At 37.0% G+C, this 26,046-nt stretch overlaps 2 protein-coding genes across 4 annotated transcripts in view; both read left to right on the forward strand.

The window, feature by feature from the left end:
* The window catches only part of PRKG1 (protein kinase cGMP-dependent 1), a 1,338,496-nt gene that overhangs the window by 931,194 nt on the left and 381,256 nt on the right, over positions 1-26,046 (forward strand). The window lies entirely within an intron of this gene.
* Positions 24,597-25,066, forward strand: LOC116458044 (small ribosomal subunit protein uS19-like). Its single transcript, XM_032754790.2, has one exon. The coding sequence runs from the start codon at positions 24,600-24,602 to the stop codon at positions 25,035-25,037; it is 438 nt and encodes a 145-aa protein (XP_032610681.1). The 5' UTR covers positions 24,597-24,599; the 3' UTR covers positions 25,038-25,066.

Consider the following 26,046-nt stretch of genomic DNA (forward strand, 5'->3'; position numbering starts at 1 on the left):
GCATGTTCTCACTCATAGGTGGGAATTGAACAATGAGAACTCATGGACACAGGAAGGGGAACATCACACTCCGGGGATTGTTGTGGGTTGCAGGGGAGGGGGGAGGGACAGCATTAGGAGATATACCTAATGCTAAATGACGAGTTAATGGGTGCAGCAAAACAACATGGCACATGGATACATATGTAACAAACCTGCACATTGTGCACATGTACCCTAAAACCTAAAGTATAATAATAAAAAAAAGAATTTGTATTTGATTACATATTTTATATTTTAAAACAGTTTAGTTTTCAAAAGCTCAAGCTTCCAAGTAAAATATGCATTTTTTAAAAACCTCAAAATTCACTTCTTTATTACCCCATCACTCAATCTCTGTAATCACTTCCCTATAACCACCAAACATCTTTCCATAATAGCATTTGCAACAGAAATGTAAAGAAGATTGAACCAATTTCAAAAAGATTACACCGAGAGGATTTTTCTTCAGAAAGATTTTTGCCCTATTCTTTAAGACGTGCTGTTTCCTCAGGTTATACTCAACTAACTTTTCCATAAAGATAATTTGAAGTATATTCTCTTTTTTCCCAACTTCCCACCTCTTGGTGGCAGCATCCAGATTAGAATTACTTTTTTAAATGAATGTATCTCACAATTAGGCCAACTTAACACACTCAGAAAGTAAGATGAAATTTCAGAAAGATACCACTACTACAATAGTTGAGGAATCAGTTAACACTAGAAATAAACTTATTGCCCATGTGTATGGCTAAATTCTCCTAGAAATATGTATTTTTTACTTCTCAGGATAGCATATGACTAAGTTAACATAATTCAATTTTTAAAAAATATTTTTAACATGCTACCAAGTATGTATTAGACATCATTAACCAGAAATATGTAAATAATGTTTAACAGTGTAATAAATAACATATATAATTTAAACGTGTATATATAAATATAAAGCAATATATATGTGTGTGTATATACGTGTGAATATATGTGTGTGTGTGTGTGTGTGTGTGTATCCAGCACTGCTTACCATTAAAGTATGAACAAACACTTTATTATTTCACAACTATTTTGATTGGCTCAATATACTATGTTGAACAGGGAGAAGTTTGCTTTGATGTGTCAGTAAGAATCCTTCTCTCAATATGTAAGTGGCAAATCTATACCAAATGGATAACATCAGCCTAGAAAGTGGACGTAAAAATATTCAGAGCAAATTAGCTGTCCCTACACCAGGTAAAACTACGCATACAACTACTCTAAATGATTTTCCTTGGTGGATCACTAAGAAAAAAAGTCTTATAAGAAAGGATTCTATCCTTATACCATAAGTCTATGTAATCATCTTTCTAAGAGATGCCTAATTGCTTGAGGTCCTCCTTTTCTGAACCTACTCACCATCTAATTTTGTTACTCCCCAGAGTCTCACCAGAAAGAGAATACCAACAGTTTCTATTGAAGGATTTATTCCTGTCACAAGCCATTTTCCTTTCTTCTCGTACGGACTAAAGCTGGCTATTTGGTGAATTCCAAATGATCTTCTGCCTAAGTAGCTGTCTCTCATTGATGAGTTTCTGTCAAAGAGAAATCAACATACAGAGAGAACAGACACACGCACATTGACTTTAATGCAGTGACAAAACAAAGCATTCGAGTCACTTATTTAAGAACCAGACCTCTGCAGATGGAACTAGCGTGTCTAATCCCATTATTGCCAGCTTTCCCACACAGAGGCAGCATTACTGACCTATCTATAACTGTCCAATAAGTCAAGGGCCTTTGGGTTTTGTCCTTGTCAACCTCTAAATATTTCAAGCTGATATCAAAACAGAATAGGCAGGAGATAGAAGGAAACCAGCATCAACATGTATTTGCTTGTAAATATCAATTTGTTTTTGGCTATAATTATCCTTATGTGGACTTTTGTGACATGATCTGAGCTTTTAAAAAATAGCAGAAACATGGACTATAATATATTTGTAAACATTTTATCCTTTGATTAGTTTTGTTTTGCTTTCATTTTGCTAAGTAACTATGGTATTAGTCTTAAGATGAACTGGGGTGAGTTCAGGGCTGACTCAAGGAGGCCCATTTCATTTGAGTCACCCTGAGATGAACAAGAAAAGTTGCTGGCCTCAAGTCTCTTACTATCCCTTGGGAAACAAACACATACAGAACTATGATTCATGTCCATCTGTGAGAAGTTGTAGACAGAAGTATAAAGTGCTATAAAAGCCTGAGGCACAGAAGAGGGAATTGTCTGCAGACAAGGAAACTACCACGAGTCACTTTCTCTGAGGTTTTCTTTTTTACTCAAGTTCTGTGAGTCTGCATCTCTCTCAGTGTGAGCAACCCAACTGAGCTGTTAGAGCTTTGTGTCCATGACTTTAAACTGCCTCCCACGGTAGGAAACAAAAATCCTATGTGTAGATTCAGCATATAGGTCTTCTGATGTGACCATCTAGAGCTTATCTTTCCTCCTGCTGGCTTGAGTGTAGGTCTCTGAAGTTAGGGAAGTTAACTGCAGTTTTTCGTAGATAACAGTGGAATTGAATGCCACTTGTGGGCATCTGGGTTCTGAAATCTGATTGATGTTACTCAGTGGAAGGAATTTCACAAATATACTACCTGAATCCCACAGGGGGACACTACGGCAAGCAAGGAAATTGTAGCCACTATGTAAAGAACCTCAGGCTGTGGCCTGTGCAATTCTAGCAAGCATCCTTTACATGGACCAAAATGTAAGTGAGATTCCTGCATTGCACAGTACCAGCCTGCACATCCATTGGATATTTGCTTCTGGACATATTTTCTCAGCCTCCACCTTTTACATCAGAAAGAGATACCTCGTTTGCACAAGAAAATTTTATTGTATTTGATTAAAAAATATTTTGTGTGATACTATATATTTAAATTATGGCTTACATTTTACAAAGTACTTTAATCATTATAATTATCTTAGGAAGTAAATAGAAAGTAATTAGCCCGTTGTCCATATGTGGAACTGAGCTAAAAAAAAAAAGATTAAATAATGTGACTTAGTTGAAACTTATATTACATAATTTAGTTAGAGCTCAATTATTATGAAGCTTGATGACATTTTGTCAGCAAGGTCTGAGATGGAAATAAGCCCTTGTGGCTGGGACTAAGTCTACTGGCTCTGCTCTGTCTTACCTCCTGAGTACTCTTCATTGAATAATGGTCTGCTCCACTGGAATTGCCAGGGCCCCATTTTTCCATTTAAGAGTTACTATCTTTCTGGTTTCCTGTGGGGAGTAAAGCTTTGTAAATAAAAATTATGGAATAATCTGAGAATCTTAGAGAAGGAGAAGCTAGTAACTAATATAAAAGTCTTGTATTGGTTTTGGCTGTGTTAATCTTTTAAGAACCTCCTCCTCTAAAAATGGTATCCACTCATATCTTGGATTTAAAATGCAAAAGATATTCCCCAGTAAAACCTCACACAGATTTCCCACAAATGGAAAGGAGGATGGTAAATTACAAGGACAAGAACACTAATGTATGAGGCACGAGACACAGTTTTGCTTTTGGCTCTGTTGCAACCAACCTATTGGTGCATCAATTCAAGAATGAAGTATTGAGCATCTTTAGGTGCCAGAAATTGTGCTGGGTGCCTTCAGTAAATTTTTAGGCTGGAAAGAAGGCAGACATTAAACAAATAACTACCCAAGTAATTATAATTATAGAAAGTGCTATAAAGAAAAAATAAAGGCTTGTATAAGAGTAAATGACAAGCAACTGGATTAGTCTAGGAACTAGGAAGACTACTCTAGATTCCTGAGACCACAAGGATAAGCAGCAGTTACTTAGAGAAAAGGGGGACAGATAGTATATGGGATGGGTGGTGGAGGGGCCTCTGGAAGCATGGTCCAGGTAAAGAGCACAGCATATGTGAAGATCCTGTGTCCCAGGTTATATTTGAGAACTGAAAAGATCAGAGTGACTAGAGTAGTGCACATGAAGGGGAGAGGGCTGAAAGTTAAGATTAGAGACATCGACAGGGGAAGATCATACATGGCCTCATATAGTGTTTCACTTATCTACTGAGGTATAACAAGCTACCCCAAACCTTAGACTGTTAAAACAACAATTTGTTATTTCTCATGATTATATATTAAATAATTGTGCATTGGCTGTGCTCAGTTGAGTGGTTCTTGTGCTCCACATGTCAGCTGGGTCACTAAGCTGCATTCAGCTGTGAGCTCAGCTAGGGTTCTACTTATGTCTGTGGTTTCATCTGGGTGGCTGAAATAGCTGGAAACTGGCTTCTTCCACATGATCTTTCATAATTCAGTAGTCTAGCTGAACTTCTTGAAATTTGAGTGGATTCAAAAATGATTGGAGCTGATGGTACCAGGCCTCTTATGACCTAGCCTTAGAACTGGCATAGCCATTCTATTTATTAGTTAAGGCAAATCACAAGGCCAGCCCAGGTCCAAGGGGGAGATAGACGCCATCTATTTTGAGGAGTTGTGCTAAGCCTTTAGAGAGTGGAAGGAAAAGATTTGTTATGAGGCAGTATACCATATAGATAATTTTAAACATTTTGGACTTGAGATTTTTATTATTTGTTATAAATCTAGCATGTTTGAAATGCCTTATTTATTGTAGTCTTCACAACAATATAATGAAATAAGCAACATCATGATACTTTTCTTAAGTTAGATGGGTCACAAAACTATTAAGTGGCAAGGCCAGACACCAACTGAGCTCTAACTCAAAGCAGTCTGTTTTTGACCACCATGCTGCTGCATGACCATTTTGCTGATTCTCAGTCATAGTTCCTTCATCTTTTCAATGATGAAATCCATGAGGATGACTAAAATGTGTGAGAATTGTAATAGGCAAAGCTATCATTTGTAAGTTTAAAGCATAAAAAAATCCACCTTTGGAAAAATCTCATTGTTAATCCACTCCTTGATACAGTTCAGAAAATGAATTAATAAATTATGGACAAAAGGAGCTCATTAGCCCTAACTCCCTAACCCCATCTGCTATTATTGTTAGAAGCTGAAATTCCCAAAGTCCCACCAGACAAATGGAGAAACACTATCAGTGACATTAGGGGCTCTTTCTCCAACCAGCTGCCCTTGCCAGTTGCTCACTTATTTCTAGAAATCTCAGACATGTCTCATGTAACTTCATAAATAAATCTTCTTGCTACCACTTGGTGTTCACAACTTTCCTTCTCTCCTACTCTAGAATTTTTTAGTGAGATTTCCTTCCAGATCATCTACTACTTCTAAAGCCTCATTGTATGTTAGGTGCTGAAATGGGAAGATTGCTTCTCTATCCTTTGTGTTTAACTCTATTAGAGTTACTGCCTCTTTACAAACATCCTGATAGTTTGTAAGACTTAAAATGGAAATATGCAAGTCACATAGAGGAGAGAATTTGTATTCTTCGCCCCTCTATCCCTAGGATGAATCTGAATGGCAGTTACCAGGCAGTCTTCAGTGCTTTTTCTTTTCCCCTGCTGACTGAGGCTTGGATATTGATTTGAAGTTTTCTGATTCCATCTCTACTTAAGATGAATTTTCTCTCAGAAGAGTCATCAATCCTTCATGCCAATAGACTTCTGGTAGCTACACTACCAGTCTGCGAGACATGGTCAGACATGTATGAGTGCTGGGATCTACAATTTAATTTAAGCTTGAGCTGTTGTCCTCAGTGTACTATCATGTGATGTTTACTTTCATGTGTCAACTTGATTGGGCTAAGGGATGCCCAGAAAACTGGTAATACATTATGTCTGGGTGCATCTGTGAGGGTGTTTCCAGAAGAGATTAGCATTTGAACTGGTAGTAAGTAAAGAAGTCCATCTTCACCAATGTGGGCAGACATCATCCAATCTGTTGAGGACCTGAATAGAACAAAAAGGTGGAGAAAGGGCAAACTCTGTCTTCCTGAGGGACATTCATCTTCTGACTTCAAACATCGGCACTCCTGGTTCTCTTGCTTGAGGATTTGAACTACAACTTATACCATTAGTTCCCCTGGATCTCAAGTACTTGGACTCTAACTGAATTACACCACCATCTTTCTTGCTTCTGCAACTTGCAGATGGCAGATTGTGGGGCTCTCAGTCTCCATAATTGTATGAGCTACATAGTATAATAAATCTCTCTCTATGTCTTTGTCTCTCTGTCTGTATAGACAAATATAGATAGGTGATATGGATATAGATCCTATTAGTTCTATTTATCTTGAGAACCCTAGCTAATACATAACAATAATATTTTCTGCAAATTTAAGCAAGTTTTGTATTTCAATCTCATGTGACTTCATTGCAGTGTTGAGGTAATCATGATTTACCCATGGGTTAAGAAAGACATTTTTGCTTATGGCAAGAAATAAATTGCTGGGGCTTCATCTATGCTATTAAGCAACCAATAGTTGTGAACCAAACAACTATTTAATGGATTAACATATTTACTTATCTCTGAGTTGTTTTGGAGTTTTAAAGGATGCAAGTGTTTTCTCTGAAAGAAAATTGGCAGCATGCTTCTGTTGGCAGGGCTGTGTGTCAGAATGGAATTGGTTGAGATAATAAATGTACTTTAAAAAGAATCTGTTGTGTTTATGTAAGTTTTTAAGTGTGGCTGCCTCCACCTTTATAGTCTTCCTATTATTATTCCATTTGTCCTTCCAGGAGGTAGAATGCTTTAAGACTGTCAGAAGAAATGAGACAAAAAATTGTGTTCTTCAATTATTAGGAAACTTTTCAGATGAAAATCCATTTTAAAACAAAGTGGTTTTCTTTGAAAATGAATTTCCTGAAACTCAAGTGTTCTTTTATTTTTCAAAAATAAAATAAAAAAAGAAGCTTTTGCCACTTCCAAACACCACTCAAGTAAATAATAAGAATGAGATACAGAAAGCAGGCTGATGGAAGTGATAGTTTTGTTTGAATGAGTCACAGATTAATTATAAGAAAAGTTTAGCTTCAGAGCAGACAAGTAAATATACTGCCACAGAGGTTGTTTTGTGTCCTAAATTACCCCAAAATGTAGTGGCTTAAAACATGATTTATTGTTTCTCATGATTCCCTGGGTTGACTGGACTCAGTGTGCCCATGTTCTACTCCATATATTGTAGCTGAGGCCATGGGTACACTGAAATGTCCAAGGCGGCCTCACATCCTTCAGGGTCTGTCTCCAAATTGCCTGTCATCATACAGTAGTTTAGAATGAGATTCTTTACAGCTTGGTGGTTGGCTTTTAAGGATGAAAAATGTAAGCTACAGGACTTTTTATGTCTTATAACTTATTTTGACCCCATTTTTGGGGTCTAAGCAAGTCACCAGCCTAGGTCACATTCAGAGGGAGGGGAGTTAGCCTCCACCTCTTCGTGGGAGAAATGGCAAAGAGTTTGGAAGCATCTTTAACTCACCACGGAAATATCAGTTTACTCATCCATTGAGGTTTTCAGAGTCTACTGTATTCCTGACACTATTCTCAGTGCTATAAGGAATAGACCCTTGAAAGAATCTTTCACTTTCTTTCAGCTCCATTACTGACATACTGTGCAATCTTAGCCAAGTTTCTTTTCATTTTTATAACTTACTCTTCTCATCTTTAAAATGGAGATAATTGTTGCTTTACATGTAATTAAGTCATTTAATTTTCACAGTTGTGATGTTAACCTAGGTAAAACACTTAGAATGTGTTAATGCATGTAAAGAGATAGAACAGTACCAGGCACATAACCACTCACAAGTTAGTTGTTACTGTTGTTACTGCTTGCTTATGAGAAAAGTGGAGCCAAGGGGATTGTGACTTGCCCACTGATCTATTTAATGGCAGATTCTGTTTTAGCAGTACAAGATAAAATTACCTTATAATGTATTTTCTCATAAAATTGGCCAAAGGTTTCTTCAAAATGCAACTGACTTGCTTTTTAATAAATTATCTGGGAACATTTTGCAAGCCAGTGACATAGACTTACAGAATGTACTTCCCATTCTCTGTTCTAGCTCCAATCCAATTACTCTCATGGCTCTTTACCACTAGACACCTCCTCACCTTCTCTAGTCTTGTTTTACTTCTCCCCTATCAAATTCTACATTCCAGCCATATCAGATCACTTGCAGTTCCCACCTTTAACATGCTGTTTTACACGTCCATGTCTTTATTATACTCTGTTCCCAGTTCTGGAATGCTGATATCGTATTACTTTATGCCCCAGCTATTATCTGCTCTTTTTCCTTCCTTGCCTTAGACGTTTCCTATTCCATTCCTGACTTCTCCTTCTAATTTGAATCTGCTCGGGCCTTTGCCCTACCACTCCCAAAGCACATGATTACCTCTTTCATGAGACATTATTATACTATAAATTATCTATTACTTATCCATTCCCATAATCTTTCCAAGCTGGAAGGTATGAAATACATCTTTTTTCTTCTGAGTTCTCAAAACCGCATGGTGCCATAAAAGCTGTGTCATCACAAGTATAGTTACCTAAGTAAGGTTTCTTTTCTTTCGTTTTAAAAAATATGTTTTTAGAAATGGAGTCTTACTCTGTCACCTAGGCTGGACTGCAATGACACAATCATAGCTCACTGCAACCTTGAGCTCCTGGGTTTAAGTAATCCTCCAGCTTCAGCTTCCAGAGTAGCTGGGATTAAAGGCATGGCCACCATGCCTGGCTCCCGAGTAAGGATACTTAATATGTATTTTACAGCCACAATTTCTTACAAAGGGAACCAGAACCAAAAATTTATTTTCAATATCATATTTATATGTATTATATATTTTCTAGGATTTCTATTACAAGTTGTAGTTTTGGGTTTTTTTAAAATATCATCATTGGCACTTAATGTAAGCCATTTAAAGATATGGCAAAAGGACTATTAGAATTTATGCATGCACATTTTATTTTCCCTAGAATTAGAACAAGCCAGATATTTAGGGCCAGCAAATTCCCAGTACTTTTCATGTAATATAGCTTGGAGTCTCATTTCAACCTGCTAATGTTGGATAAACATTTCAGTCATTGAAGATACAAGCTAATGTTTAAATCACAGGCAACTTGGAGGATATTTGTCTGCTTCTATTTGGGTGACTAGACGACTCATCTAAGTGGAATCATAAAGTATTTCTCCTTCTGCATCTGGCTCATTTTACAGCTGATAATGTCTCATAGGTTTAACCATGCTGTAACAAATGGCAGCATTTATTTCTTTTTTAGGGCTGAAATAATATTCTATTGTATGAAGACATTTGTCCTTGGGTATCCAAGGGTAATCGGTTCTAGGACCCTCCACCGAACCAAAATCCACATGCACTCAAGTCACTCAGTTGGTCCTGCAGTGCTCACCTATACAAAAAGTTAGCCATCCTTATCTGCAAGCTCACATCTCTCAGTACTGTATTTTCCATCTGTATTTGGTTGAATCTGCAGATGAGAGATTTGCAGATACACAGAGCCAAATGTATGCCAATTATTATTATGATTAGTATTTTTAGAGACAGAGTCTCACTCAGTCACCCACGTTGGAGTGCAGTGGTGCATCTCCGCTCACTGCAACCTCTGCCTCCTGGGCTCAAGTGATTCTCGTGTCTCATCCTCCTGAGTAGCTGGCGCTACAGGCATGCACCACCATGCCCAGTTAATTTTTGTGTTTTTAGTAGAGACAGGGTTTCGCCATGTTGCCCAGGCTGGCCTCAAACTCCTGGCCTCAAGTGATCTCCCTATCTCAGCCTCCCAAAGTGCTGAAATTACAGGTGTGAGCCACAGCACCTGGCCCACTTTTTTCTTTTTTTAAATTATTTCATCTATAAGTGGCATTTAGATTGTTTCCATATCTTGGCTATAGTCAATAATGCTGCAATGAACAGGAAATCTTTTCAAGATCTGAACTTTGATTCTTTTGAATATATTTCCAGAAGCGGGATTGATGTATCACACAGTAGTTCTATTTTAAATTTTTTGAGGAAACTCAATACTGTTTCGCACAGTGGCTACACCACCCTATATTCCCATCAACAGTGTATAAGAGTTCTAATTCCTCCACAACCTCGCCAACACTTATCTTTTGTTTCTGTTTACTTGTGTCTTTTTTGATAACAGACATTTTAGCAGGTAAGAAGTGAAATTTTGTTGTGGTTTGGATTTCATTTTTCCAATAAGTTATGTTGGCAATTTTTCATATAGCTACCGGCATTTTGTATGTCTTCTTTGGAGAAATATTTATATATTTATTCAAGTCTTTTCCCCAATTTTTAATTAGTTTGTTTCTTTGTTTTTGTTTTTGTTTTGCAATTGAGCTGTAGGAGATTCTCATTTATATTGGACATTAATCCCTTATGAGATAGGTGGTAGCCAGAGGTTGTGGGGAGAAGGAAATAGGGAATTGTTTTTCAATGGTATAAAATTTCTGTTATGCATGTTAAATAAATTCTAGAGGTTTTCTGTACAACATAGTACCTATAGTTAATAATATAGTATTGTGTTTATTAAAATATAAAGGATATATCTCATGTTAAATTTTCTTACTGCAAAGCAAACAAAAAACACACAAAAGAACACAAATAAATTGTTGGAGGTGACTATATACTTAGTACCTTGGTTGTGGTGATCGTATTATGGGTATAGGCTTATGGCATGGCCCAACTCATTAAAAGATACATTGAATGTATGCATTTTTTGTGCATTGATTATATCTCAATAAAGCTAAAAAAGTAAAAATTGAAAACTGAAGTCAGGGGAATGTTGGCCAATAATGACATGCTTTTTGCTAAAGCACTGCTTAGTTGGGTTATGAAAAATCAAAGAGCATATTGGCATCTCTTAAGAACAAGGTTATTTTAGTCTAAGTAAAATACAAATTCTACTTTGAAAAAGTACAAGGACTTCTTTCCCACCATACTGTACTGTGACACATCAACTAAAAGCATTACTTCAACTTCTGTCTGTGCTTTCATAACCCTTTTGTCATCTTCTTGGCTTTATGTCTCAAACCAATGGGACTTTTATAGGCTGATCATAGACACAGCTTCACTTTTTGAAAGGGCCACTAGCTTTCTCCATGGTGGCCTCTCCCTAGAGCAGAGGAGATAAACAATGCAGGGTGTGATGTTGCTAATTAAGCAATCTAAGATTTTGGCAAATGAACTGGAGGCACTGGTTGATTGAGAATTCTCACTGGAGCTCTAGCTCTGGGTTTGTGTCCAGGTTTTACCACTTAGATACAGAACAGTGAAGTTACTCATGAAAGGTCTTAAAGTTTCTGTCTCTTCATTTGCATAAGGTAGATAATAAGAGACTCTAAAGAAATAATCTAAAGAATTATTGAACAATAAAATGAACTAGTTCATATACAATTATATGATTATCTCTATGTCACTGACAAGAAAATAAACTCAGAGAGGTTAATTAACTTATTTAATGTCATGGAGTTACAAAGTAATGACTGGGACTTAAATAAATAAAATTTATTTTCTTTATATGTTAATGCTGCTTATTACTTCCCATCCTGACAGAGAGAGATTTGTAGAGCCCTCCACTTAACACACATTCTTTTTTTTTTTTTAATACTTTAAGTTCTAGGGTACATGTGCACAACGTGCAGATTTCTTACATATGTATACATGCACCATGTTGGTGTGCTGCACCCATTAATTCATCATTTATATTAGGTATATCTCCTAATGCCATCCCTCCCCTGTCCCCCCACCCCACAACAGGCCCCAGTGTGTGATATTCCCCTTCCTGTGTCCATGAGTTCTCATTGTTCAATTCCCACCTATGAGTGAGAACATGCGGTGTTTGGTTTTTTGTCCTTGAGATAGTTAGCTGAGAATGATGGTTTCCAGCTTCATCCATGTCCCCACAAAGGACATGAACTCATCCTTTTCTATGGCTGCATAGTATTCCATGGTATATATATGCCACATTTTCTTAATCCAGTCTATCATTGATGGACATTTGGGTTGGTTCCAAGTCTTTGCTATTGTATAGTGCCACAATAGACATACGTGTGCATGTGTCTTTATAGCAGCATGATTTATAGTCCTTTGGGTATATACCCAGTAATTGGATGGCTGGGTCAAATGGTATTTCTAGTTCTAGATCACTGAGGAATCGCCACACTCTCTTCCACAATGGTTGAACTAGTTTACAGTCCCACCAACAGTGTAAAAGTGTTCCTATTTCTCCACATCCTCTCCAGCACCTGTTGTTTCCTGACTTTTTAATGATCGCCATTCTAACTGGTATGAGATGGTATCTCATTGTGGTTTTGATTTGCATTTCTCTGATGGCCAGTGATGACGAGCATTTTTTCATGTGTCTGTTGGCTGCATAAATGTCTTCTTTTGAGAAGTGTCTGTTCACATCCTTGGCCTGCTTTTTGATGGGGTTATTTGTTTTTTTCTTGTAAGTTTATTGGAGTTCTTTGTAGATTCTGGATATTAGCCCTTTGTCAGATGAGTAGATTGCAAAAATTTTCTCCCATTTTGTGGGTTGCCTGTTCACTTTGATGGTAGTTTCTTTTGCTGTGCAGAAGCTCTTTAGTTTAATTAGATCCCATTTGTCAATTTTGGCTTTTGTTGCCATTGCTTTTGGTGTTTTAGACATGAAGTCCTTGCCCATGACTATGTCCTGAATGGTATTGCCTAAGTTTTCTTCCAGGGTTTTTATGGTTTTAGGTCTAACATTTAAGTCTTTAAGCCATCTTGAATTAATTTTTGTATAAGGTTAACACACATTCTTACCTTCATATTAATCTGTCCTAATTCCTACTATTTCTACCTAAATAATTCCTTTGGGTTATGGCATTTGACTCCAGAAATCAAACTGTGAATCCAAAAACTCCTACACTAATCCATCAACACTTACAGATATCTTAGGATAAATTGTATGGTTATATAGTCTGTCACTTGACTGCAAAAATCTCTTATAAGATATTCATTCAGTTAGCCATGTACTAAATTGAGGAAGTATGCATCAGTTTAGGTCTAAGCTCTGTTATTAAAATTGCCTGAAAATTAGTACATATGATAATTAAAGAGATATAAATAATTGTGTAAATTGTATTAAATCATTTTTTGTAGAAGGTAAACAATTAGAAGTTTCATATTTGAAAGATTAAAAATGATATTAGACAAGAAATATTCATATTAAGAATTATGGCCAGGCGCAGTGGCTCACGCCTGTAATCCCGTCATTTTGGGAGGTCAAGGCGGGTGGATGACATGAGGCCAGGAGTTTGAAACCAGCCTGGCCAACATGGTGAAACCCCCTCTCTACTCAAAATACAAAAATTAGTTGAGTGTGGTCACGCACACACACCTGTAATCCCAGCTCCTCGAGAGGCTGAGGCAGGAGAATCACTTGAACCTGGGAGGTGTAGGTTGCAGTGAGCCAAGGTTGTGCCACTGCACTCCAGCCTGGGCAATACAGCAAGACTCTGTCTAAACACATACATACATATATATTAGGGCTAGGTGGAGTGTCTCATTCCTGTAATCCCAGCATTTTGGGAGACCAAAAAGGGACGACCCCTTGAGCTTAGGAGTTTGACATCAGCCTGGGCAACATACTGAAACCTATCTCTACAAAAAAAAATAATAAGCCAGGTGTGGTGGCATGTACTTGTAGTTCCAGCTACTTGGGAGGCTGAAGCAGGAAGATCACATGAGCTCAGGAGTTTGAGGCTGCAGTGAACTGTGATCATGCCATTGCACCCAAGCCAGGGTGACAGGGTGAGACCTTGTCTCTACAAATAAATAAATAATACGTAAAATATTCTCTACAGAGTGACCTTTGAATCCTCTACTATCTTTGGATCATGCACTTCAATACATGAGTTTTTATTTATTAAGAGTTAATATTTTTTGAACCTATATTTCGAAATTGACATAAGGAAAAAACTATTTTAACACTGAATAGGACCTTTGACTATATGACCTGAGTCAAATATTCCATCTCTCACATTTTATTAAAGCATTTACTTCAAAGTCATATATTCTTGGATTTATTCTAAAAGGTAAAAAATTTTGTCATTCAACAAACTTTGAGTATCTATCATTTACTAGGCATTAAGCTGAAAGAATTGGACACCGTACCTGACCTTAAGGTAATAGGAGCCTAGGACTGCAGTTGGAAAACTTTCCCCTAAAAGACCAAATAGTAAATATTATAGGTTTGCAGGTCATACGGTCTTTGTCGCAACACAACTACTCACCTCTGCCACTGTACCCTAAAAGCAGACATAGATAATACGCCAGCGAGCATGACTATATTTCAATAAAATTTGATTTACAAAAATAGGTAGTGGACTAGTGGACCATAGTTTGGCGATCTAGGGATGAAGCAAGACTGTTAATCACAATACAAGAATTGCTATGACAGAGGGAGACCCAAGTACCTCAGGAGCTCAGATAAAGGACATCCAGACTTTGCCTTTGTAAATGGGTCTGTGAAGAATCTGGAGTAAGCAGGAAAAAGGGAAGGAAGGAAATTAGAGAAATTATCAAGCAAGTTTTCTCAGAGAAGATTATGGCTGAATTTTATCTTAAAAATATGGAGCAATTCACAAGGAGGCCACGCTAACATCTATTTCATGTTAAGAATAGAGGCTATTGTAAATCTTGTTACCTCAGCCTAAACCAAAGTTTCCAAACTATGTAGTATAGAATTCCTCAATACATTAATAGATATTCCCGAATAAAGGAGTTACCTGGTTGAGTTTGAAAAATACTCTTTTCCTTCTTCAATTAGCTTTCTCAGTGTTTTTAAATTTCTTTTAGCAAATGAAGACTTTAATAAGTCATGTAGTAAAGAGGATTTTTCAAATTTTTATAACTCAGAATTTTAAAATTTATTTATGGAGCCCTTCTCTTGATGTGGAATACCCATTAATGTATTTCAGAAATAGTATTTTGAATATTGTGGTTTTCAAGACAGTCATAAACTAAGGATTAAGAGTCCTAGACCCATTTATCTGTCCATACATAGGCAGCAAGGTTTCAGAAGCACTTTAAACAGATGGCTTCTCATCATAGGAGTGTCCTGGGCAACAGGTGTCTAGCCACTGGGAGATGAGATTTTGAGCAAGACTCAGTCACCAGGGGTTTTGAAGTTTCAAGCAGAACAAATAGCAAACTCACTTGCTGAACTGGGAAAATTATGAAATTATAAGGTGAGACAGTATTGCTCCCAAAGGGCATTTGCTTGTCACAAGGATCAGGAATGCTATTGGTATTTCATGGGTAGAAATGAGAGATGATAAACGTTCTGCAGTACATAGGCCAGCCCTGCACATTGAAGATGTGTGCTGTCCCAAATGTCAATAGAGCTCCATGGAGAAACATTGTTGAAGAACAAGGAGTGAGGGATCACCTCCCAAGTTTCAGAAGACTGGGAAGAAAATTGGGGATAAACCTTATAGGCACATCACCATTAGTGCAGCCATTAAATATTTAAAAGGTCATACATTCCTTTTTCATTTTTAACAACCAGATGTAATTTATTTAATTCCATAAAAATATATAAGATTTTATTTTTGATGCAGGCATATGCAATTGTAAAACTTACAGAGCAAAGATCAGGTGCAGTGTGATCTTTTGAATAAGCCATTGCATTAGATGCTATTAAGCATTTCAGAGGCAATTTAATTAATTGTGTGATTAGTGCCTCACTTCCTGATGGTCATTCTGACAGGAGCATCAGAGTAACCTGAGTGCTGATTTCAAATCTAGCCCTTCAGTGAGTTTTTTAAAAGGCTACTGTAACAGCCTTTTATAAGAAAACTCTGTCAATAAATGTTTCTCTTCTGAATTTGTCTCGAGTAAATAGCCTCAAGGAAATATTCCTGTGGTTCCTGAAAAATAACAAGCAGAAGATCCTTTACACAGACCAGGGTAATCATAAATATGCCACCTTTTTTGAAATATAAGATGTGCTCCCTCCTCTGGGCTGATGAAGCTGCTGTCAGGGCACAATGGGTGGCATACAGAGAGTGAATGGGCTGAATTTCAGCCCTCACTCAGGCCCCCTGCAGGTGCCTTTGTACGTTTGCAAACTGTGTAATCCTGTCTAGTGACCCTGGGTCAGAACCACTGTTGCTTCATTGCATTTGGCTTTATTGCATATAGTCCTTCAATCTGAATGTTTTAAGTACCTACTACACGGCATGCTCTATATTAAGTATAGCATTACACAAGCTAAATGACATGTTCCCTTAATTGAGTGCTTACCCTACAGCAGCCCCTTGGCCAAATATTTCATATTTATTAATAATAACAACAACTCCATGAGCTAAGTTTTATTGTTTTAATTTTCCAACTAAGGAAGCTTCTCGGCTTTAAGTATCTTGCCCATAGTTACACAGCTAGGAAGGGAAGGGTGCTGGGATTCAAAGCCTTTTTTTTCCCCTGATTCTAAGTTTCCTGTTACTATTTACTACAAAAGTAGGGCTTTCAATGAATTTATTTATTAGAGAGGAGACAAATATACCAACAGATGGTTACAATACAAGTGTAAGTGCTATTCAGGTGGGATGCCTACTTAGATGTAGAGAGAAAGTTGTCAGGGGCCAACTTCCAGAAGAGGTTGTCCTTGAGTTTTGAAGAAGTTTCTACAAACATATGGGAATCCAGAAGTTAATAAACCAGAATGCAGGCTGAAAAACTTGGCTACACTTCAGAAAATAAGCTGGAATAGGTTTGTGTGTTTTAGTGATTATTTTAAGTTATCATATACCAAATGAAAATAATTGACTGGTAAGGCTATCAATCTTACTGCACATTAAAATTATCTGAGTAGAAGAACAACATAACTGAACTTCGAAGACATTATACTGGAAGAAATAAGCAGACACAAACGGACAAATATTGTGATTCTACTTCTAAGGGATACCTGCCATAGTCAAATTCATAGAGAGAGAAAGCAGACTAGTGGTTGACAGGGGCTAGTTATTCTTTAACAGGTACACAATTTCAGCTGGTAATGTTGAAAAAGTTCTGGAGACAGATAGTGGTGATGGTTGCACAACAATATGAATATTCTTAATGCCATTTAGCTGTATACTTAAAAATGGTTAAGACAGTACATTTTACGTTACGTATATTCTACAACAATTAACAAAATAGAGTGATATCTTGGAACCTACCCTATGACCTCTTGAATCAGGGTATCTAATGACTTTACGGTTCGGAAACAATTGGCCCAGGACATTTTGACCAAAGATCTGTTGTAAGAATCTGCTAAACTGAATTACATTAAAATGAAATCTGAAAGTTCATAGTTAGATATAGCGTAGTTTTAGAAGATGGTTTTAAAGACAACAGTTTTAGGATTTTTGTTGCTTTCATAACTGATATTTGTGTAGTGATTTAATTTTAAATGTATTCTCATATGTTATTTTATGGCAGCTATCTGGTATTGCTTGGCCTAACTTATTATTTGTATGTTAGAGATGAGAACACTGAGTTTCAGTGAGCTAAAGTGTTGCCTTTCTGTTACACATGCTGCTATAGTTACGATGATAAGGAAGATGCCTAACTGATGAGAATAGAACTCTTGTCTAAATGAGAATTATAGGGATAATAGAGAAAGTTCATAGATTTCTTTTTTAAATCATTTAAAAATTGTTATATTTGCTGCCACATTAAATTAATCATCTGGACTGAGACTTATTGAATGAATGAAGAGGTGTCAAAGAATTGAGTTTCCATGAGAAAAGGCATAAAGCTTAAGGCTTAGGTAGAGAAGGGCAGTGTTTGGCTGTTGTTCTTAGCAAGAGCAGGACAGAACTGGATGAGTAGTGAAGATGACAAAAGGTTCCTCTTTAGAGCCCTGTCCTTGAACTTTTCAGTTTCTTCTGGGTGTGTCCCTTTCCTCGGGGGTAATCAAGAGAATGTGTGTTACTCAACCCCTTCTAGAGCAAGAATCAGGACCTTGGGATTTCTTGCCCTCATGTTCCTGAGCTCACTTCCAGTATCTACATGGGCCTGTTTCCCAGGCTTTTTCTTCCTGCCCTGTCATTTTGCCCAACCCATGTCTGAGCATTGGCCAAAAGGCCATGGTTTATGTGTGTTTGGAGTGGACTGATTGTGGTAGACAAAGCTTGGTTGCACGGGGAACCAGCATCCTGAAAATGCTAGGGATGCATCTGTAGGGCAGTTTATCCAAATATAAATTGTTAAAATATCTTCCCTATATTGTTCTCTTTTTCCTTTCCCAAGCATGTTGTTAGGCTCTTTCCGTCTACTGGTCTCAGGGTTTTTGGTCAATACCAGAAGCGTCTAGAAGATAAGGTGCTTCTTATGTATTTTTAAAGCCTAGATTCATTGGAATCTAAGAGTGTCTGGAGTCAAATGGAGAAAGACAAGGACCTTGGAGACACTTCCCCAAGAGTGGGTTTCTCTGCATGCAATTGCCTAGCGAGGTTGACCTGAAGCACCAGAGTTCCCAGCCTGACAGAGGTTCCCTTTCTTCTCTGTGCACACAAAAGCAGAGAGCCATTGGACTCCAAGGGCCCCTTGTGACATTGATAGCAGGGAAGTTAACAATTTTGCTCCCCACCTTTTGGACATGACATGCTTCCTAGATTCAGGTATGACCTTGAGGAAGAGCTAAACAATGAATGTGACTTAATATCTTCCTGAAAAAGAAAGGCTGGTACTCCAAATCAAACACATATGATTTGATTTTAAAAATGAAGAATAGGATATTTCCAGCACTCTTTGAGTCTAGACTGAGGTTCATATCTGATGTAATAGAAATTTGTTTTGATTACTGAAGGTCTTAAATAATAACAGCATTCAGAACATTTTGCATATACTGTATCATAATTGTGGTAGCTGCTGAACTTTATTAAGCATTTATTATGTGCCAGGCACCTTCTTAAAATGTTATACCTACTATTTTTCTTGTGTTGGCCACAACTCTGTGCAGAAGGCGATATCATCTTATTTTTAAGCTAAAGAATCTGAGGCCTGGCATGGTGGTTCATGCCTTAATCCCAATACTTTGGGAGGTTGAGGCAGAAGGATCACTTGAGGCCAGGTGTTCGAGACAAGCCTGGGTTACATAGTGAGATCCTGCCTCTACAGAAAAATAAAATAAAAATTAGCCAAGCGTGGTGCAATGTGCCTGTAGTCCTACCTACTCAGGAGGCTAAGCTTAGGTGACAGAGCAAGATTCTATCTCTAAAAAAAAAAAAAAGAATCTGAGATGCAGACAGGTTACATAACTGGCCAAAAGCATAGTTACTAATTAGCAGCAGAGCCTAACTTAACCTGATTTATTTTGATTCTAAAACTCATATGCTTACCCAGTATACAATTCTCCAGTATAAGGAGTTTAAACTTTTATCACATATATGATAAAAATACAGTAAATTTTTATCTCTAGAGTGGTTTGCTTTATTTAAAGTATTTTTATGTGAAAAAAATTTGAATTCTCCTAATCTGGCAAGATAATAGTCAGCTATTAATAGGTTGTGGCCATTGTGTGATAAGGGCTAAACATTACTAAAAGAAAATAAATCTGGCAGTAATGTGTAAAGTAGATTGAAGTCAGATGTGGGACAAGAAACTGAGAGAAGAAAGACCAGTTATAAGACAATTGCATAATAGACTGAACCAGGATAAATGCCAAATCATCCAATTAAGGGAGAAAAGTATATTTGGTGCAGAAAATGTCTGATAAGCTTGCTAAGGGGAATAATTAGGTAGCTATAAGGTTGAGGACCTTTAATCCTTCATCAATACGGATTGATTTTTTTAGTAAGTCAGAGATGTCTGCTTTTATTCTTTTATCCTGTAAGGAAGTCACTGGCACAAAAATAAACAATACTTGTCAATGTTGGTGGCACTAATTTGATGCAGAGATGATTTCTTATAAGAGAATCAGAAGGCTACTCTTCTCCATATGCTTCCCAGAGACAATTAATATAACTCCGTATGCTTCTTCCTAGGTAGAGGACATTGTTGAACTATTTGCAGATTTCTGTTTGTTCAGATGTTTTGGCTTATAAATATGGGGCTAAATCTGATATCTTTGGTTATATTTTAAAACTATAATCTTTTGAAAGTATCAAACCCTTTACTACTAAGTTAGAAAATAACTTGCTTGTTGAATATTTAAAAATTAAATTGTTTTTATTGGTTCTTTTCAACCACAAGGAGCCATCCTTGTCTCTTCTCTTCTCTTTCATTCCACATTCAGTCTACTAGGAAATCATGTTGCTTCTACTTTCAAAATATAACAGAGCCTAGCTGCTCCTCATCTCCTCCTTTGCTTCCACGCTGTCCAGCCCTCCATCCTCTGTCATGCAGTAGACTCTTATCTGGTCTACCAGCATCCCCTTTTACTACTTTACAGTTTATTCTCCCTAAAACTGGCAGAAGGATTTTTTTTTTTCATATGTAAGTAAGATAAGTCACACCTAGGCTGAAAATCCTGCAATGGCTCTACATTTCACCCAGAATAAAGCTAAGTTCTTACAATGATCTATAAGCCCCTTTGTGACCTGCCCCCACCCTTACCTCTTGATGTCTACTAATCTTCCTCTTTTCCCCAGTTCACTGAAGTCTAGACACTCTGACCTCTTTGCTACTCCTGGAATCTACCAGGCACTTAAAAACCCTTGGCTCACTCTGTTCGTTCTGCCTGGATGCTCTTCCCCAGAATCCAGTTATCTATCTCCCTGACCTTTCTCAGGTTTCTGCTCAGATCTTGCCTTTAAAGTGAGGACATCCTGGTTACCCTGTTTAATCTTGTAACTTGCCCCTCTTTCCATTGTAATAACTGCTACCCTGTTCATCTTTAAATCATATAAAATTCTGTAGCCATTATCTAGTGCAACTCTATGATATAGATGTATATTTAAAATATGTATAATATACATTATTTGTTATATTTATTCTTTATTTTCTATTTCCTTGATGAATAGGCTGAAATCTTTTCTTTGGTACACTGATGAATCCTAAATACCTAAAACAATTTCTGGCTCATGAGTTACTCAATAAGTTTTGATGAAGAAACAAATTAATTAATTAAACAATATTTTTTTCCAATATTAAAAAAAATTTTTGGCCAGGCATAGTGGCTCATGCCTGTAACTCCAACATTTTGGGAGGCAAAGGAGGGAGGATCACTTGAAGCCAGGTGTTTGAGACCAGCCTGGGCAACATGGCGAGACCCTGCCTCTTCAGAAAACTGGTGGCACACATCTGTAGTCCTAGCTACTCAAGAGGCTGAGGCAGGAGAATTGCTGGAGCCCAGGAGGTTAAAGCTGTGATCTGCAGTGAATTATGATCATATCACTACACGACAGCATTGGTGACACAGCAAAACTCTGTCTCTAAAAAAGAAATACTATTTTTTTCTTTAAATGGGCCCATTCAGATGCATTTTATCTACTTATAACCATAATTGTGCACTTTATATTTTTGGTATTATAAGAATATATTTACAAAATAGAAAGTTTGAAAATATAAGAAAGTAGTGAGAGAGAAAAAACATAAGACTAATACTAATTCCACCTAACACAATATCTGTTAACCTTTTGATTTTTTCCTGCAAAGCTCTATTCACAGTTGTAAGAAGTTTCTGTAAAATGTAATAATTCCATTGTATACATAACTTTTAGTATCTTCTCAATATTATCTTGTAGGTATTCCATGTTTTACATATTTTTCATCAATACATCAATTTTAATCACTGTGTCAGTGATTCTTCAACTTAGGTTGGTTATATCTGTTAGTATTTACTGCATTTGGAATTAAAAATGAAAATATTTGAAAAATATTTATTCACTAATTCATTTGGAAACCTCAATAATAAACATATTATATTGTAACACAAAGTCTATTTTTTAATTAAAATAACCATATTTTCCCAAATCAAAAAAAAAATAAAATAGAAAGGAGTTTAAGTTTACAATTATACATCCCAGCACTTTGGAAGACCGAGGAGAGTGGATCACTTGAAGTCAGGAGTTCAAGACCAGCCTGACCAACATAGTGAAATCCTCATCTCTACTAAAAATACAAAAAATTGGCCAGCTCATGCCTGTAGTCCTAGCTACTTAGGAGGCTGAGGCAGGAGAATCTCTTGAACTTGGGAGTCAGAGGTTGCAGTGAGCCCAGATCCCACCATTGCACCCCAGCTTGGGTGACAGCGTGAGACTCAAAAAAAAAAAAAAAATTATGCAAATTTCTCAATATCTAACTATCGAACTTGATAAAAGACTGGATTCTCATATTGATATGGTTTGGATGTGTGGCCCCCTCCAAATCTCATATTGAAATGCAATCCTCAGTGTTAGAGGTGGAACTGAGTGGGAGGTGTTGGATCATGGGGTTGGATCCATCATGAGTGGGTTAGTGCCATGCCCTTGGTGATGAGTGGGTTCTCACTCTATTAATTCTCATGAAAGCTGGTTGTTTAAAAGAGCCTGGCACCTCTCTTACTCTCTGTCTCACCATGCTACGTGCCTGATCCTTTATTGTCTTCCACCATATTTTAAGTTTCCTGAGGCCTTCACTGAAAGCCAAGTAGATGCTGATGCCATGTTTTTACAGCCTGCAGAATCAGCCCAAAGAAACTTCTTTTCTTTGTAAATTACCCAGCCTTAGGTATTCTATTATAGCAATGCAAAACAGACTAACACATATCTCTCCTTCTGCATTCGAACTGTTGAATTTATGTGCTTGAGGTTGAAATATATGAAGAAAATACAACCTCACAGATATATGTAGTAGCAAAAGGGAGGCTTACACTAATAGCGTTTCAAGATAATGTGGACATACTTTTTTGTGATTTCATACTTCATTAACATCCAACAAGAGGCAGTTTCTTAAAGGTTAGTTGCAATGTGGACTCTGAAACTATAGCAATAAACTTTTCATACTCTATTATAGCATTAAAATCCATTGATCCACGTTATAATTTGAATGACTCATTTACCAATGTGTGACTTTTATAACATTATGCTTTCGTCATTTGGAAATCATTGGCTCACTGAGTTATGCAAAATTTCCAATATAAAAAAATCATATTTCTTAATGTCATATTTCTTAACTACTGATCTTATCAGAAAAACTCTTCAAGTATTAGAAAGCTTTTATGCTCACAGTGGCAGATAAAAGTTTTCTGAAGTTTTAATTTTCGGTTGAAAGTTTGAAATTTATCATAGGCAAAAATCACTGTCCGTTATTGCCCTTTAAGTGATGGGCTTAACTTTGTTCATTTTGAAAAACAGTCTGCCAAAACCTGTAATTTTTAAAAATCATTTTCTAGTAAAAAATGATGTTCCATGAAAAAAGTGGCTAACTTGACCTGTAACTCCAACAACCATTCAAATGGTTTTCCTTGAGACAACTATTATACTTCAATATTTTGTCACACACACAATATCAAAAACATGTATACAAAATTAAATTTAAAGATTTAAATTTAATAAAATTAATAACTTTTACTATTTCAGGAAGAATTTCATACTTTAAAGTAAAACTGGCATGCTATTTATCTTTTTCTATGGTGAGTGTGTGGTAAATAAGAAAATAACAACTAGTATAGTTTGGTGTTACTGCTTTGATTTGTACTGAGAGCCACCATCACTTTTGCACCGTCAACGCAAATGTCAACACAGTTATTCCAGGATAAGCCTTAAGAGTCAAAAAGTTATTCAAGTCCATCTTTTAAAAAGTTATTCAACACTGAATAGCACAGTTACCACTTGTGTTTGTTGCCACATATTCATGTAAATGATAATTTCTTTGATGATTAGTTTGTTCTGGTACTAGAAGAATAGAAGCTAAACAGCAAATCCAGCCATGTCTGTAACTTCATTCATTTGTAAAGCAAAAGTACAATTGTGCAGATAGGATCTTAACTGAGTCTTTGTTTTGAAGCTAAGCTTTTAATTCCAGCAAGGTACCATACCGTTTGAAAGACTCAGTGCAATAATTTCTTTTACTGTCTTTGCATCCAGCACACATTCAACAAAGCCAGCTTTACAGGGTTTCATTTGTCTCTTAATTATTGTGTGATCTTCTCTAGTGAATGCAATATGGTAACTGACTTGTAAGATGCTTGACTGATTTTCAGTTTTAAGTTGAAAAGCTATACAAAACACTTTTCTTTTAGAAAATGCATCATTTCTACATTTTAAAAACTCAATTTCTTTTTCTTTAAAGTCTGAATGATTTGTCTCAACATGGTGTCACAACTTAACTGGCATGATAATCTTTCCAAAAATGTTTTATAACATAATAAGGGAAATTATTACCTATACTAAGAGAGAAAGATAGCTTTCATCTTATTTGTATTTCTTATTTACAGTGTTTCCAAGTTTCTTTGGATTCTCTATCTTCCATGAGTCAGGAACTCTCTGATGTGACATTTAAAAAATATCATTGATAAATAATAATTACACATACTTATGGAGTACATGTGATATTTTGATGCATTTTTATATTTTCCAAGTGTCTTTGGACTTAAAGATTGACTGCTGTGACTTGAGAATATGAGTCTTTTAATCACTCTTTCAAAGTGATAATCTATTCTTAAATTAAGAAAAAATATAGCTTTTCTGAGGATCCGGCAAGATGGCAGAAGTAGAGCAGAAGAAGAAGCGGACCTTCCGCAAGTTCACTTACTGCGGCGTGGACCTGGACCAGCTGCTGGACATGTCCTACGACCAGCTGATGCAGCTGTACAGTGCGCGCCAGCGGCGGCGGCTGAACCTGGGCCTGCCGCGGAAGCAGCACGCCCTGCTGAAGCGCCTGCGCAAGGCCAAGAAGGAGGCGCCGCCCATGGAGAAGCCGGAAGTGGTGAAGACGCACCTGCGGGACATGATCATCCTGCCCGAGATGGTGGGCAGCATGGTGGGCGTCTACAACGGCAAGACCTTCAACCAGGTGGAGATCAAGCCCCAGATGATCGGCCACTACCTGGGCGAGTTCTCCGTCACCTACAAGCCGGTAAAGCACGGCCGGCCTGGCATCGGGGCCACCCACTCCTCCTGCTTCATCCCTCTCAAGTAGTGGCTCAGCTAATAAAGGCGCACATGGTTCCAAAAAAAAGAAAAAAAGAAAAAGAAAAATATAACATAAACTTTTATTTTTATTTTTTGAGACGGAGTTTTGCTCTTGTTGCCCAGGCTGGAGAGTGCAATGGCGTGATCTCGGCTCACCGCAACTTCCGCCTCCCGGGTTCAAGCAATTCTCCTGCCTCAGCTTCCCAGATAGCTGGGATTACAGGCATGTGCCACCACGCCCAGCTAATTTTGTATTTTTAGTAGAAACGGAGTTTCTCCATGTTGGTCAGGCTGGTCTCGAACTCCCGACCTCAGGTGATCCACCTGCTTCAGCCTTCCAAAGTGCTGGGATTACAGGTGTGAGCCACCACAGCCAGGTTTAAACTTTCTTTTATTAACTTCTTAATAAGTACTATACAATTCTAAAATTATAAGTAAGATAAAATTTTAAAAGTTATAAATGTTTTAAAAATATGTAAAACTGTTATTGAAAAATAAGGTATCCAAATGTATTTACTTGTTGTTTTTCTACTCAGGCATACAGAAAACTTAAGGATTTCAAAAGAATGATCTAGTGGATGATGATAATACGGTTACAGAGATTATACCAGGTGTAATGACTAGTAAGAGCACAGTAGAAGTACTAATAGCATACTAATTTCTGTAAACACCACACCTATCATAAACCTACTGCCTTAAAAATTTTAGGAGACCCAAGAACAAACAAGCATGCATTCCATTAGTCATTAAAGTGATAATATCATTCTATGTCAGGTGATCTCTGGAGAATTCTATTGTGTACATGTGAAAGAATAAGTGAAAAAAGCAAACTCTAATTTAGGGAAATAGTTTTGACCTTTGAAGACCCATATAAAAGGATCACAGGAAATCCCTGGGTTCCCAGACCACATTTTGAGAACTGCTGCTGCATATAATTATGTTATTCTATATGTGCTCCCAATTTTTGTTTTTATTGACACATGCTTTAATAAAATTATTTGTACTTAGGTTTTCCC

This window comes from Hylobates moloch, unplaced genomic scaffold (assembly GCF_009828535.3).
Source record: "Hylobates moloch isolate HMO894 unplaced genomic scaffold, HMol_V3 SCAFFOLD_3, whole genome shotgun sequence".
NCBI classification, from domain to species: Eukaryota; Metazoa; Chordata; class Mammalia; order Primates; family Hylobatidae; genus Hylobates; species Hylobates moloch.

Excerpts from the sequence above, each read along its gene's own strand:
- LOC116458044 (XM_032754790.2), top strand. The coding sequence starts at position 24,600 with ATGGCAGAAGTAGAGCAGAAGAAGAAGCGGACCTTCCGCAAGTTCACT.